Below are 16,377 nucleotides of genomic sequence, written 5' to 3' on the forward strand. Positions count from 1 at the left end.
TGCCGTAGAATTAAGGAGCCCTGGTGGGGAAGTCCCATAGTAACCTTTAGCGCATGGTGGAACTCTTCCTGAGGGTTTCTTGAGAATGTAACTCCTTATGGATTCAGAAACCCCAATTTTCTTCTGCAGAGGGACAGTGATTTTTGAACTGCTGATCTTCTGGTTAGCAACCCAATGGATAGCCACTGTATGAGTGGGTTTGGTTTGGTTTGATTTGGATTGGTTGGTAGTGTAGTATTTTAAGCACTGGACTTCTTACCACAAGATCAGCAGTTTGAACCCCCTAGCAACTGCGTGGGATGAAGATGGGGCTTTCTGCTTCCATAAATATTTACAGTGTGAGAAACCAACAGCAGCAGCTCTACTCTGTACTATACAGTCCCTATGAGTCAGAATCCAATCAGTGGCAATAAGTGATTCATAAGATTAATTAGCTCTTAAGCCAATGTTGGGTATCTCGTCTACATAATGTCTCCTCTTTTCCCCTTAAGTATATGAAGTACATTTTACAATGTCATTATTCATAATACTTAATACACAGCCATATGTAGTTTAACCGAAAATACATTTTTGAAACCTATTGGATAATTAAATGAAAAATTATAAGATCTACAGGAACAGCCTACCTCATTAAAGGTGCTTATGAAGTATACCATATTAATTACATCTGAATCATGCATTGATATTTGTTGCTGTTTACCCTAAAAATAGTAATTTACTAATTCTGATTGTCTTTTAATTTAATGAACTTCACTTGAATTCCATTTCTTACAATTTTATTAAAAGTTGACTAAGTCCTTATTCTTATAGCAGGTAGTATAGGAATGATGAAAATAAATAATGATAGAATTATGCACCTATCTCTTCATTCTGAATCAAGATTTAACCCATTAAGAGTTAAAGCTGTCAAACAGAATATATCTAAGTGACAATTATGTAGAGAGGAGTATGAAAAATTTTGTAAGTTAAAGGGAAATATAGATATTCAGGTAAATTATGAAATCTGTATACCGGTTTGATAATGGTAAATAGTGCTCGAGTTATGCAGAAGAACATAGATGACACTGGACAGAAGGGAATAAGTAAAGTGAATAACTAGTTAATCTCAACATGAAGACTAAAATGAACTAAAACATTAACTGGAAAGTCCAGTCTGATTCCTGAAATGGCCTTCATATTAACTTTATCTGTATATATTAAATTTGAAAATAATGAAAACTTCTGTTTTCTACCAACTAATTTAAAAATAAAACCAAAAGACATCATCAAAGGAAAGAAAATCAAAACACCAGAATCCTATTTCTGGGAGACAATTGGGGTTCACACTTTATTTTATGGATTCCTATGCATACATATCCCCATGGGTATACATACACATCAACATGCATATATTTAAAGTCATTCAAAAATCCATTGCACTCAAGTAGATGTTGAAGCATGGCGACCATCTACAGTTTCTGAGTCTGTACACTGCTTTTGGAGCAGATAGCCTCTTCTTAGTTCTGTGGTGGCTTGGGGGGTTTTGAACTACCAGCTTTGCAGTTAGAGTATGTGCCTAAATTTTGTGAAAGTCAGCTCAAGTACTACATTCTGTCTGTTAAATATATTTATTTTTTAATATCCATCCACCTTATTAAACATATTTTGACAATACTACATACTCAAACTAAATCAAACTCACTGTTATCAGTTGATTCAAACTCAGTGGCTTAATCATTGCACATTGGGTTGCTAACCTCAAGGTCATCAGTTTCGAAATCATGAAGCACTTCAAGGGAGCAAGAAGGGGCTTTCTACCTGAGTAAAGAATTACAGTCTTGGGAATAAATGAAGGAACCAGGAGAAAAGGGACATGTATAGAGGTCTATATACAGGCATAGACATATATAAAAATATACATAAGGAGAGAAGTATAGAACTATGTACTCATATCTATATGTTAAGAACTAAGGTTGCAGATAGACATTGGGTCTCAACTCAAGTACTCCCTCAACCCAAGAACACTTTGTTCTAACAAGCCAGCATTCTGTGTTGCTCACCTTCCAGACAGGATTGCCGAAGACAAAATGAGTGCATAAGCAAATGTGGTGAAGAAAACTGATGGTGGCCGGTTATCAAAAGATATAGCATCTGGGGTCTTAAAAGACTGAAGATAAACAAGCGGTCATCTAGCTGAGAAGCAACAAAGCCCACATGAAAGAAGCACACCAGCCTGTGTGATCCTGAGGTGTTGGTGGGATCAGGTATCAGGCATCTAAGACCCAGAACAAAATCATACCCAAGGTGACTGGGGGTTGGGTGGGGAGGGCATAGAGACTCAATGTCCATCTGTATACAATTGGACATCGCCTCACAGGGGGTCACAGGGAAGAGATGAGCCAGTCAGGATGCAATATGAAACCCACAACTTTCCTCTAGTTCTTTGGTGCTTCCTTCACCCCACTATCATGACCTCAAGTCTACCTTAGAAATTGCATTAGACCAGAGCATGCACAGTGTACATAGAAGATCCCACAACACAGGTGATCCAGGATAGATAAACCCCTCAGGCTGAACAAGGAGAGTAGAAACACCAGGAGGATTAGGGGAGGGGAGGGGAGGGAAAAAAAGGGGAATCAATCACAAGGATCAACCTATAACCCCCTACCAGGGAGATGAACAACGGATAAGTGGGTGAGGGGCAATGGAGAATGCTATAAGATACGAAAATAATTATGTATAACGTATCAAAGGTTAATGAGGGAGGGCAGGTGGGGGAGGGAGGGGTAAGAAATGGGGAGCTGATAAGAGGGGCTCAAGTGGAAAGAGCATGTTTTGAAAATGATGATGGCATCATATGTGCAAACGTGCTTGACACAATGGATGCATGTATGGATTGTGATAAGAGATGTAAGAGTCCCCAATAAAAGTATTTAATAAAAATATTAGTCTCTGAAATCCACAAAAGCAGTTCTTCCCAGTCCTATATGGTCACTATAGCCGTCACAAAATATTCAATCATTGAATATTCAATTATTAAAAGATGTTTTGTGCACAAATCTATAAATTCCATTGATAAGTTATAATTACACGGAGAAATGATTTAGAAAATATTGTCTAAACTCCAATTCAGAAAAAGAGGCACAGGTTTTACATCTCATTTCTTCTAAGAACTTTCTCAGAGCTAGGTGTTTAACTCCCACTCTCTTAGCACACGCCACGACGGACTACACTGGGTTCTGTAGCAGCTAGGCCTAGGAATACCAATTACTGTTCTCCTGAGTCACTTTCTTCCGAAATTCCTCCAAACGAAGCCAGTCCTTACAAAGTACATACTGTTTGCCTCACAACTGCATGCTGTTCAAAGTAACATAGAAGTTGCTCTAGTCAAGAGAGAAGACTTGAAGGCCCCAAATGAGGGACTATTCTGTCCCTTTTTGGAGCTTGGCATCTATGAACGCATCCAATTTTTAAAAATTTGCCATGCTGTGCATTTAAGAAATGCTCTCTTTCCTACCTGTACATATAATCCATTAAAAAGGATTTTAAAAAATAATGGAAACTCCCAAAATACCGAAAAAAAACAAAACCAAAAACAAAACACCAAGCAGCCTTTATTTACGGAGCTTTAAATAGAAGGAGCCCTGTTATCACTGAGGATTACACTTTGGGTTGCTAAACACACAGTCAGCGGTTCAAAACCACTAGCGGCTCCACTGGAGAAATATGGACCTTTATACTCTCAGAACCCCAATCCTAACTCAGTATTGCTCTGAGTTAGACTTGATGTAATGAGAGTGAGTTTGGCTTTTGTACATCCAAGGAGACATTTTGCTTTTTAAATTTCTTCAGAGTTCTGAATTGTTTTCCATCAGAATTCAGCTACATTCACAGCTGAAGGTTGCCCTCATTATTCCTCTGAGGTCCTTCAATGATGTAGCCCTTTCCTATTATTTGAAAGCACAGTTTTACATCAATTCGATTAACGTAAGCTTCCGGTTTCATTTCATACCTCAGGTCTGGGGTTTTTGTTTTGTTCTCTTTTGAATGTTTCTTAGATCGTATACGGTTCCATGCTATGAGCCTGTGCTCTTCCAAGGGCACGATGGGAGGCTAAGTTAGTAGCAGAGGGACACGGTGACTCGTGGATGAAGTCACTGCCTTGCTGAAACACGTGCAGACACACTCATTGATATTCTGCCTTAAGGAGGAGAACGTTAAGAAACGCTCCTCATTGGTCCTCCTTGGTGAAAGAGGAGTGATCTTGCTGCACTACATTGTTGCAGTATTCAGAATGCAAAATAAAAGAAAATAGCTGGGTTAAAGTGAAGTTGTATTTTGCTAAGAATGAATCAATTGGAAACCATCAGTGGGAACAAATATAATTTAGTTCAAATTTGTAGAGTAGATAGAGTTCCTTATAATGCTTGGTTAGAACCATCTAACCTTTAAATGTCTTTTATTGTACCATAAGCAGTACAGCTTCTTCTATAATAATTTTTTCACTGTAAATGTTTGGAAGATTCAGGACAGGCATTTCTAGTTTTCTATTTATAAGTAAGGCTTTATGACTTTGTCAGATAAGATAATAAGGAAGGAGTTTAGGCATTTTAGTTAGTTAAATATATAAATACTTAACTGTTTATGTGGCTTTACTAGAAATTCATCCTCTTTCTCCCTTTTAAATCCCCATTTCTCTTTCTCTGCCCCTGTTCCTCTCTTTCCCACACTGGCACTCAAATCATTCGTACATCACTATTATGCAGGTTGTTGCCTTGCAATCTGTATTAGAAACCCAGCACCTACCTGATGCAGGGGGCAGTGGAAGATGCTACTCAGGATACTGATGCTCAGCCGCTCATAGTCAGCCATATGGCAACGGAGATGTATTCGATGATACACTCCAAAATATACACGTGCTATGTACTGTTCGATGTTAACTTTTCTTTCATCCTAAAGTGCATTTCACCCCTTTTGGGGTTTTCATAGTTATAAGAAGTAACAGTAACCCACAGACAATTTGTGAAGAAATACGTACTGTCATGAGGCCTCACCATTCTCTCCTTACGAAGTAGCACAACTCACCTAAGCCTCTTAGTAAGCATGTAGCATATTTCTCCCATTACCAGCATCTTGCCATCATTGTTCCTAAAACTTTGGCAGCCTCTCTGAAGCATTTCACAGACCTCTTAAAGATTGCCAGTTTCTGGTAGGGTGCTCATTTAAAATGAGAATGATCTGGTTGGCTACGGTTTGGATAGTCATCATCAATCAGGACGCTATCTGGCCTGAACTTGGCAACAATTCCAGTATGCTGCATGGTCTCACAAAGGGCTCCGTCTCCTCCTCATTTATGAACATCCAGTGGATACACATTTTAACTGTTCCACAATAGCTCCGCTTGTGATATCGAGATTGGTGTTTCAATCTTTCAATAATGTTTTTAATCATAAGCTTTAAAGCACAATTGTTTTTACCTTGAAATTCTTAAAAATGTGTTATAGGACAGGAATAAGAGATTAATGGAGATCTTGCAAAAAAGATAAATGGCACCACCAGAATACCACAAAACTGGGGGAGAAATTAATTGAACCTATACTTTTGATAAATATTTATTTTTTGCAGAAGAAAAATGCATACTAGTTTAAGCTGTCATTATACTAACCTACATCCTATTTTTCATATTATTAGTAATACATAATGTGGTAGTTTATATTCAAAAATAAAACTAGAATGTATATACCTCATGTATTTATCCAGAAATACACCAAGGTTACTATGGTTACGAAAAATCCATTACCTTTGAATACAGAATGAAAAAGTTTGACTTAAAGTGTGTGCTATTTATTATAGCAAACATCAACAGCCTTTGGGAGGTTCTCTAACTGGATTCATTTTTCAGTGTCAGAACTGACCCACCGTACTACTAGCTTATGGCCTATGCAAGGCAAAAAATTTGAACTGTATGCATTTTTAAATATATTTTGTACTAACTCAAGGTGCAGCAATGCCTTTGACTTTTAATGCTTCATATTTAAGAGAAAGAAGGGAGGAAAAAACCTCTCAAACCACCTAGATGCTAAGGGCCTTCTGAATTGAAATGCATTTCTTGTACCTGTATCGGCAGTGGCAGCAGGACGCATCTGCTAAACGTGAAGGGAAAGGGTTGATTCTCGATGAAAACTTTAAAGGAAACTACCATAAACGGAGTAGGAATGAGAAAAAAATGTTGACACCTTGAATATTTAGGAGGGGCCATGAAGTCAAGTTAGAAAGAAAGTCTTTTAATAGCACAGAAGGCAAAGAAGTTCAAATAGTTCAGGAGATTGTAACCAGGTCAAATAGGATATGAATCGTAGCTCTTGAAGGAATTTTAAAATTCCTCCATTACCCCCATTAGTTTTTTTTTTCAAATATGTGATCAGGTATATCAGAAAAACAACAACAACAACAAAACCCTATGAATCACAAATAATCATAACTCACTAAGAATAATATAAAGAATGAGTCAGCATAATTAGTAAAATTTTATAGATAAAAAGATAACATTTCCCCTAGTAAGATGATCCAATATTAAACAATATAAGATTTGCTGCTGCTGACGTTTTCTAGAAAACGGGAACCTATAAAAGTTCAGCACCTTTGACTTGATTTAATCTAAAATACCAAGACACCTATGCAATGAAGTTTATCAGAGAATTATTTAAAATGTATATGGATAAGAATCTAAACCAATAAAAGGTAAAAGGGATATATTTATAAGATAAGGGATAGAGAATATTTTGAAATTATACATAGTTCGTGGCTTAATTATGTTACAGTGAATAAAATACTAAAAGGACTTGAATCAAATGTTCAGATTTTCTGCCTGGACAGTGAGACCATGATGTTGTCTTTGTTGATATTATTGCTGAATGCCATCAAGTGGCTCTGGCTTACAGCTACGTAAGACTATCATAAACACTGACAGACCCTGTTCCAGCCTCACAATTGTTATGTGTGAGCCCGTTGTTTCGCTACTGTGTTGACCTCATTGAGGAAGTTTTTGCTAACCCTCTCCTTTACCAAACATAATATCTTCTTTCAGGGACTAGACTCTCCTGATAATAAGCCAGAATACATGAAACAAAGTTTTAGATCCTATCTTTGAAAGCAGAATGCCTATACTTCCTCTGAGATTTGCTGGTTCTTCTTGAAGTACATTGTATTTTCAACATTTTTCAACCGCATCCCAATTCAAATGCATCAATTCATCTCCACCAATGTTCAGCTTTTTCTTGCACATAAGAGCACTGAAAAATACCACGATTTGGGTCAGGCAAAACTTGGTCCTCAAAATGACATCTTCGCTCTTTTGCATTTTAAATAGGCCTTCACAGATTTGGCCAGTACAATACACCACAAGACACAGAGCATGGAATTGGAAAACGATTTGGGTTCAAGGTCATTGGAAGAGTTCATCTTGGTGGACTCTCCAGTCCAGCATCCTTATCACTTTGCCTGTTCATGTAGCAGTGTTACTGCTGCCGTGTGCTGTCAGGTAGACCCCAACCTTATTAGAGAGAAAAACCGCTCCTAGGACTTCATAGGCTTCAAGGACCTCAACTTTATGTGAAGAGCGAGGCATAGTGGTGCAGCGGTTAAGTGCTCGACTACTAAAACTCTGCAGTTCAAACTCATCCACCACTTGGCAAAAGAAATTATGGCAGTCTGCTCCCATAAAGATTATATCCTTGGCAACCCTGCTCCTCTCTTCTATGAGTTAGAATTGACTTATTGGCAATATATACTTTTTTCTTTTTAATTATCAACGTGGGGACAGACAATCAAGTATTTTCTCCTGCAGAGTGAGTTCAATCACTGAACCAAGCCAGAGCCTCATGAGGGTGCAGCATCGGGGCCAAGGTGTGTGCGGACCCCATTGGGTGACACTGTCAGCAGGAGTACTACCGACACGACTATCTGTACATTTTGTGCATTGTTTCAGCAGAAATTTATTTTTTATATATTTATAAAAATAGCATATTTTGATGAAGGTTAACATGGATTCAAAACTTGCCTAAAATGCAAAGTCTCCTCTCATTGGCTAGAGCAGACTTCAGAACACCTTTTCTCATCAAACATCTCTGTGAACCTTAGTGAACAGGCTACTTTTAAAGAGACGGATGACGTGCACCAGGTAATCCCACGTGTGACCTCCTTCAACCCTCAAGGCTGACTGTCTTCAGACAGCAGTGAAACCTGCCCCCAACCTCCAACTTTTTTTTTTTTTAAATTCTGATAGCAACCATCATTCCCATAGTACTCTCAGTTTTTCTGCTGGGCTCTAGAATTCATTTAAATGGCCACACAGAACTCACAGAAAATGCTCATGATTAAAGGGTTTATTAGATAAGTTCGTAAGTAACAGGTGAGAAATGTTCAGGATACAGTTGTTCAGTCAGGATGGTCTCTTACCTGCCTTACCCACAGGCAGGACTCTCTCTTGCTCTCTTGACCTGGACTCTGCCCAACTCAGAGAATGTTTCAAAGCTCTTTTAGGGCTGCCAATAAGTTGACAAAGGGCATGCCATCCCACTTTAAGCCTCTGCCTGAATGCACTTACCTCCATTACTGTGAGAAGGCGAACCCAACTCCCCCAATTAAGTGCTCAGAGGTACTCTACTCCACAAGCCAGTGTCTTGCTCCAAAGCACTCAGCTTTACTTGCTCTGTGGGCTCGGAAGTCCGCTGCTCTGTCACATGCTCTGACCACTGGTTCTGCTCTTGTTGCTCTTTTGGTATCAAAGAGATTCAACATGCATGGATCTTTGGGTTCCAAAGATGACGCACTCCACTCTTGTCCCTACTACCTTGCTGGCTATGTGATTTCCCCCCTCTCTGCTTTGGAGATTTTATACCCAGCAGGATGATAATCACAATTAACCCTCTTAACAATTACTCACAATACAACTGAATCCTATTAGTGTCTGTCCCCACCTTCTCTTCTCCATACCCTTCAGGAAAAGGTCATTTGATGGGAGTTACAGGCACTATGGCTGGAAGAGCCCTATTAAATAATTCAATGCCTTGCAATAGCACATCTATAAAATCTTAAAGTCAAAGGGAATCTTAAAAGTCAGTTTCTTCAGCCTCTCGTGGAATTAGAGAATCTCTAGGAGAGTGACTTTTTAACCAATGAGACTAAGAACAGGCTTTAAGGGGCTCTGCGGTTTGTATCCTGAACTAAATAGCTCTAAGCCATGTTACTTTGGAGATGAACCCACAAAGTGAACAAAATTCCTCTTGGTCTCCTTTCAGAGTTGTGGAGGCAAAAATTTACACATGGATTTGGGGGCTAGACAGACTTAAATTTGAATTTGTTCCCCAAGTCAATAACTTGAATTTCTTGACCTCTTCAGGACTCAGTTTTGCTAGCTATGAGTCAGAATGCATGCTTATCATATTTAAATATACATAAATGATTTATCCTCAGTATCCCCAAGAAATTCCAGGACTTCCATCCGATATAAAAATCAGCAAACACTTTAAATCACATCTAGATTACTTGGAGGACCTAATATAAGGCAAATACCTAATGTGCCCTTGTACCTTTGACCACTTTCAAGGTGGGGCTGGGTGAATTCACAGATGTAGACTCCACCGATGCAGACAGCTGACTGTATGGAGGGCTTTGAAAATGTGTGGAGAAAATTTCATTATCTCTTAATCCTATTTATCCCCAATCTTTCTGAGGACCTTCATATGCATATGCTGTTATATGCCCTTGGGAGGTATCTGGCTCTTGATGGCCCTATGACAAAGTATAACTTTTTCACAAGGTTTTCACATATATGTATGTATGTAGGATTTATGTATACAAATATAAACATGAATATTATATGCAATATTATCATTAGAGATGCTCAGTTACTTACAGCCACAATATAATTATAATTTATGCATATATACACACACAGATGGGGGTACTCCCAAGAAACAGATTTGCACTGGGCAGAGCAGAGCTTTTGAAGTAGGAATTTTTCCTGCTAGGCCAGCATCTAGCAACACTCTCTGAGTTACTGCTCCCCGAGGCATTGCCTGGGAAGGCTCTCTCTGGACATTGCATTTTTTCATAAAATCAATTTCGCTCAAACTTCATTTTTTTTGTGAGATGGCTGATTAAAGAGAACCACGTGTGGCTGTGAAGTTTTGTTTTTTTGGTGGGGTGGTGGTTTTGGGGGCTGGAGATGCAGCAGAAACAAGGACAGTGCTATGGGAAAAATTTCAAGCGTAGGAGTCATTTTCTTCTTTCCAAAAAGGTGGAATGTTGATTAGTGATACACCTTGTTCTGGACATTCATCAACTTCTCGAATGAATGGGAATGTTGACTCCTAGCGCATTTGGAGGTTGTTCCACCAGGTCAGACTGTTAATTAAGCTTTCTATTTAGAGCAGCTGTTCTCAACTTGTGGGTCATGACCCTTTTGGGGGTCAAATGACCCTCTCACAGGGGTTGCCTGATTTATAAGAGTAGCAAAATCACAATTATGAAGTATCAATGAAAATTATTTTATTGTTAGGGGTTCACCACAACATGAGGAACTGTATTAAAGGGTCACGGCATTAGGAAGGTTGAGAACCACTGATTTAGAGGTTCTGAAAAGATAGTGTCACAGTGTGTGACAAAAAAGGCCTGATTTGTGGCAGATGGGAGACTGGTTCTGCCCACATGACAATGCACTTACTCATGCAGACATCTCAGTGCACCAGTTTTTGGCAAAAAACAGCATGCCTCTCCTTCCCCATGCACGTTACTCATCTGAACTTGCTCAGAGTGACTTCTTTCATTTCACTTGCCCAGTGAAATGAAAGGACAGCAATTTGATGATGTAGAAAAGGTGAAGTTAAAAATGAGGGAGGTGCTCTCAGTCGTCCAAATAGATGAGCTCTAAAAATATTTCCACAAATAGAATTGCATAGCTTACAAGTGTATTAAGTGAAGTGGAGAATATTAATAATTTGAACATGATAAGGTTGTTTTGTAAATAAATAAATACATGCATAGCTTTTGGGGAAAACTCTGGCTTTTAAATTGTGTGATATACATACATGCATATACATATATATATAGTGTAATTTTGCTTAACTTGTTAGCAAACATTCCCAAAATTGTGACTAGCTTTGCCCTAAACAATGATCTGTACTGAACAGAGCAAGATATAGTTCTTTTTATAAGATAGACTAAATTATATGGAGCTCATTTTTGATTAGTGTAAAAAGGATTTAACTAATTAATAAAGAGGGTTCGCTACATTTGTCCAGAGTATTCAATATCATGGGCTGTTGTTAAACATTAAATAAGTCCTGGTGGATTTTATTGGACTGAAGAAGAAAATACATTATCCTCTAATCCCTTTGGTATTAAAATGGACACATTTTGGTACTTGAGGATTTTCAAGTTTGGGGGTCCATAAAATTATCTGGGTTTTTTTTACTTGGAAATGCATTCTCCCGAGCCCATTCTTACAGATTTTCATTTGCACTTTTAAACAAGAACATTGTGTGATCGTGGTGGAGAAGACCCACAGGCCACTCTTGGAGAAGCTCTGCCCCAGGCTAGAGTATCCTCAAGCTCAGTGTTTCCCATACCTGGTTCATGTCCATAATCAATCTGGAAAGCATGTTAAAAAGAAATTAAATTAAAAAGTTTTAATCCAGAGGAGCCGAGCCAAGAATGTGTTCAGGAATCGAAGAGTTAAAAAAAAAAAAAACCCTTCCTAATGTGTGTTCTCCTGGAACAGGGCACTGCGACTTTGCATACGTAACCCACTGAGGGAGCATCCAAAGATCAGGTACTACATATAAGACTGTGTGTGTTTTTCACTAGATACTACATAGGATGTGTTTGTACTCTGTATTAAAACAGGCTTTCAAGTTTGCTTATCCAAATTCACCAGACACTAGTGGGGGAGCCGTGCAATCAATTGTTACGGCACTGCTCACTTTCTAAACCATTTCACAAATGTGCATCACAAAAAGTCTTCTCTAATGCCTGCCACGTTTCTGCAACCATTTGAGGAAATATCGCCATCATTTCATTCGTGTAATCCAGTACGTCAGCAAGGATCGATAGTGTGTTCTGAACCACCCCCCTTAACATTTTTAGCTTAACGCCTCTCCTTACTGACCAACCTGCAGTGCCAACACATTTCAATCACTTTCCCAAATGAGAGCAACAAGTTTCTTGTGAGAAACCAAGCAAGCCAGAGAGAAAAATGATTGTGGTGATATCCGAGACGGATCCTTTAAAATCTACATGAAGGTTAAACACCTAAAACTGACCATGGAGTCAGTGCTGACTCACAGCGACCCCCTGTGGGTTTCCAAGACTACCTATTTACAGGAGTAGAAAGCCCAGTCGCTCTTTCCCAGAGCTGCTGGTGGTTTCAAACTGCCAATCGCGTGGATCACTTCCCAACTCATAACCACTGCAACACCAGCACTCACTACATAAAATTAGAGCCAGGTGAGGCACTTACTACCACTCTAGCAAGTGTAGACAGCTGTAGGCACCTTTTCAATATTACGCTGTCCTTAATATATGTTATTCCTGAGGCATCTGGTAACATTTGCTCCCGTCTTTCATTGCAGATTATATAGGGAAACGGCACTGCTGACAATTCATGCAAACAAAACACAGAATTTAATTTGGGGGATTTGGGAGGGACGGTAGGTTGTAATAGAAATTTATGTGGCTTCTCTCCTGCCGTCCCCTCCTGGCACCCGTTTCTGTGCAGGGTCGCCTCACTTCAGAGCTGCCATCACCTGTACACTTCTTCCCGGAGGACCACGTAAGCACCCGCTTCTGCACATGGAGGGGTTCGGTTTTTTTCCAGGTTGCTATTTTTCTTTTTTGTTGCCTTCTTTTCCTTTCCGTCCTGATCCTGCCCTCCATCAGCGCCCTCAGCTTTCCTCTTTTGTGGTTCCCAGCAGTCTTTATTTCTTTGTGCACTTGACACTGTGTTTTCTGTACCCACTTTGTGATCATGAACAGGCAGAAATGATCATGTCCCTATGCAGCTTGGGGCTTGCTACAACAAACTGGCCTGTAAGCAAGTGGCTTTCTTCAGTGCAAAAAAAAAAAGCCCCCCAAATCCTGGGAGGAGGATAGCCAGGCTTTCCGTGAGAACACAGGGGACAAATATAATTCATACCAGCAGAATCCGAGAAGGCTTCTTAGCGGAAATGCTTATGTTGGGCCTAAAAGAACACACAAAAGGTTGCCGTCACAGTGACCCTTATCCCAGTGGCCTCATTGAAGGTGTCAGTGTAGAACCAAGCTTCTGAGAATTTTCCATCATGGATTTTTGGGTGGGAAATAGACCCTCAGGTCATTCCTCTCAAGGCGCCTTTTGATTGGCTGCTGAGAGTGCTAGACTTTCCATCTCCCACGGCCTGGGTGCAGGGCTCCAAGTGTGATTCCCCTGACCCCCAGCTCCCCGACACGGAGTCAGCTCTGACTCCTCCTATGTGCCACGGTATATTTTGGTCCTTGGGAACCCCTGCATGTATTAAGTATTAAGACATAGTGCAAAGTTCATTCTATGGAGGATTTTCTTTTATTTCTCTCTGAAAAAAATATTTATAGAATACTATAATAGCTTCAGTTAAATAAGGACATCAAGTATTGTTAGGGAATGATCAGGATCCTTTTTAATATATAATATGGTTCTCCATGCTATAGGAAATAGTAGTTACAGTTTCTAATGACAAAGTGTTAATGACATGCTATGTGTTTTGTATAGGACCCTAATCCTCTCTGAATTTTGGAAAATTGGCTATCACTATTTCATAGGTTGACAAACTAAGTCTGAGCAATGTTAAGCAATGTGTTAAGACCACTCTCTCTCCAATATGTAACCAGAATGAGGTCAGAATCAAAATCTACCACTGGGAGGTCTTCTGACCTGGGGGAAGTGTCTTAACTTTCTCAGCCTCCGTTTACTCATTTATAAAATGGAAATAACAGTAAGACCTATTTCACCTGCTCTGTATTACAAAATGATCTCCAACCTTGGTGAATGAAATCTAAAGTAATAAACCTTGTCCTCTTATGAGTCTCAGACTAGAGAGGAGATAAAATATAAGCCCTGAAAATGCAATTGGATCAGTAAGTGTCCTCAAACGGCTCTGGATGAATCTGTATGGACCTCTCTGAGTCAGGAGCACCAAGAAAGGAGGGACAGAGTCTGGCTGGTCTGTGTTATAGCCGTATACCTGGCATTAATGTGAATTAGGGACAGTATAAATAATTAATCCTGGGTCTGACTCTAGCTTGTTTTGACCTTTCATAAGGGAGTTAATATCTCTCTGTCTCCATTTTTCCCACCAATCAATTGGATTAATAACACCCAGGCTAATAATCAAGCATAGATATAAATATAACATAAAACATACAAACACTTCAAGCACTTTACAAATACAAACACTACCCAGACACCAGATAAAATATATAATGTAGGTTTCTGTGTTAGAAAGCTTTTCAATAATTCACTGAATTTTATTTTAGTGTCTAAAATATAGCTCCTGCAAATAAGGCAATTTCAAGTCCTGGTGATGCTCTATACCTCATCTTTTGTTCCCAAGGAGTAGCTGTTGGTTTAAATTGCTGACCCGGAGACTAGCAGCCCAATGCTTAACCCACTACTACACTAGCAGAGATACTTCAGTGTACAATTACACTTTTAAATATATTCTAGACATACACAATATATTTCTTCTGAAAGAGAATAAATTTTAGCCTACAGAAGTCATACTACTAAGTCATAAGATTAGTTTACTTTGGTTCCGTTTGAAAGTAGGTATCCCCATGCATTGGTCTCACCCAAAACCCATGGTCTTGTAGTCAATTCCAATTCATAGTGATCTATGTGGTAGAGTGGAACTGATCTATAAGGTGCCCAAGCCAGCAAATCTTTATGGAAGCAGACTTCTGCATCTCTCTCCCATAGAGCAGCTGGTGGATTCTGATCTTTCATTTCTCTGTCAAACACCTGAACCAGTGTGCTACTAGGCTTTTATGCATGTGACAGTACAATTATGTGAAATGGCATCACTGAGTCTACCAGGGACTGTGAGACTAACTGGGTCCAGAATGGGTTCCCAGTTTCAGGCATGTGGTCCTTTGGAGGCAGAGTTATATGCTGACTTCTCATTTTTTGTAACGTCAGCTGTAGACCTCGGTGACAGAATATTGGTGGAAAGAGTTGGGTAAAACCCAGTGGACCTTGAAGTCGAGAAAATGCAGTAAGACAGCCTGGATGGGAGGAGCAAGAGGACACCAGGATGCCTTGGCTGATTTTCTTCTGCAGCATACATTGAATATGACAGTAAAGATCATGGAACTGAACGAACACAACCTAACAGGACAGGAAAATAAAGAACCCAATTTCAGAAACCAAGTCTTCAAATATGATAAGTATGAACAGTCTTACCGGTGACTGTGCAGCTCTCCCCACGTCCTGAATAGATCAGCATCCCATCCATGTATAAAGAGTACTGTGTTATTATGCCATTTGCTTGTTTGGGTGGTTTCCAGAAGATTAACAAAGAATTTGGAAGAGATTTGGCTACTGGTGGCTGAACCTCTTGTGGGGCTGTGGGGGAAAAAAGATTTATGGAGTCTAATTTTAGTTTACTTTTCTAATTTAAACTTTTCAGACCCAAACCAATAAATCATGGAATAAACCTGAAATACCATGCATGAAAATGTTCCTGATTCGTGGGCAGCTTGTCAGTAATTGCTTTAGGAACTGTGCTAAATAACTGTCCTGAATTTATAGGAATTTGCATCAGTGATGGATGGGGAGTACTTACGGTTGTTCGTTTGATTGATGTTTGTGTTACTTCATCAAAGGTACTATTAACCCATAACGGCTACCTGGAGCCATGGCTACCATAGGAAATTATGCCGCGTCCCTGCCCTCGAGAAGCTTTTGATCTATGATGAAATATGGATGAGTAGGGTTCACAACATCCCTTGTCTTCACACGGATGCTGATCCAGAGCAACTCTTAAGGGCAGATGCGAACAGGCCTGGGGGCTCTTCTCCCATCTGTAATCTTTACGAAAGCAGCAGCCATTGTCTCTCTCGTGGGTTCGAAACACCAACCTTTGAGTGAGCTGCCATGCAGCTAGCCGTTGTGGCATTAGAGTTCACATGGTTCGTGATAGATGTGTTCAATAGATCACACCCAATTACCGGAATAGTCAGGAATTACACATCAATGTAATCAGGTACATATAAAAGCTAAGGTGTGTGTCAGTAATAAATAAAACCAAACCAGCTTTGGTTTTTTTGCAGTGGCCAATGAATTAGAGCAATATCAAGTAGTGAATTTTAAAAACTGACCCCAGC

The 16,377-nt window shown here is 39.5% G+C and overlaps 1 protein-coding gene across 1 annotated transcript in view; it reads right to left on the minus strand.

Annotated features, from left to right (window-relative positions):
• Positions 1–16,377, minus strand: part of USH2A (usherin) — a 987,589-nt gene that overhangs the window by 517,824 nt on the left and 453,388 nt on the right. The window contains exon 31 of the mRNA XM_075540576.1: positions 15,455–15,616. Coding sequence (XP_075396691.1) covers positions 15,455–15,616 — 162 coding nt within the window. The remainder of the gene's footprint in view (positions 1–15,454; positions 15,617–16,377) is intronic.

The sequence above is a fragment of the Tenrec ecaudatus genome, chromosome 1 (genome assembly GCF_050624435.1).
Source record: "Tenrec ecaudatus isolate mTenEca1 chromosome 1, mTenEca1.hap1, whole genome shotgun sequence".
NCBI classification, from domain to species: Eukaryota; Metazoa; Chordata; class Mammalia; order Afrosoricida; family Tenrecidae; genus Tenrec; species Tenrec ecaudatus.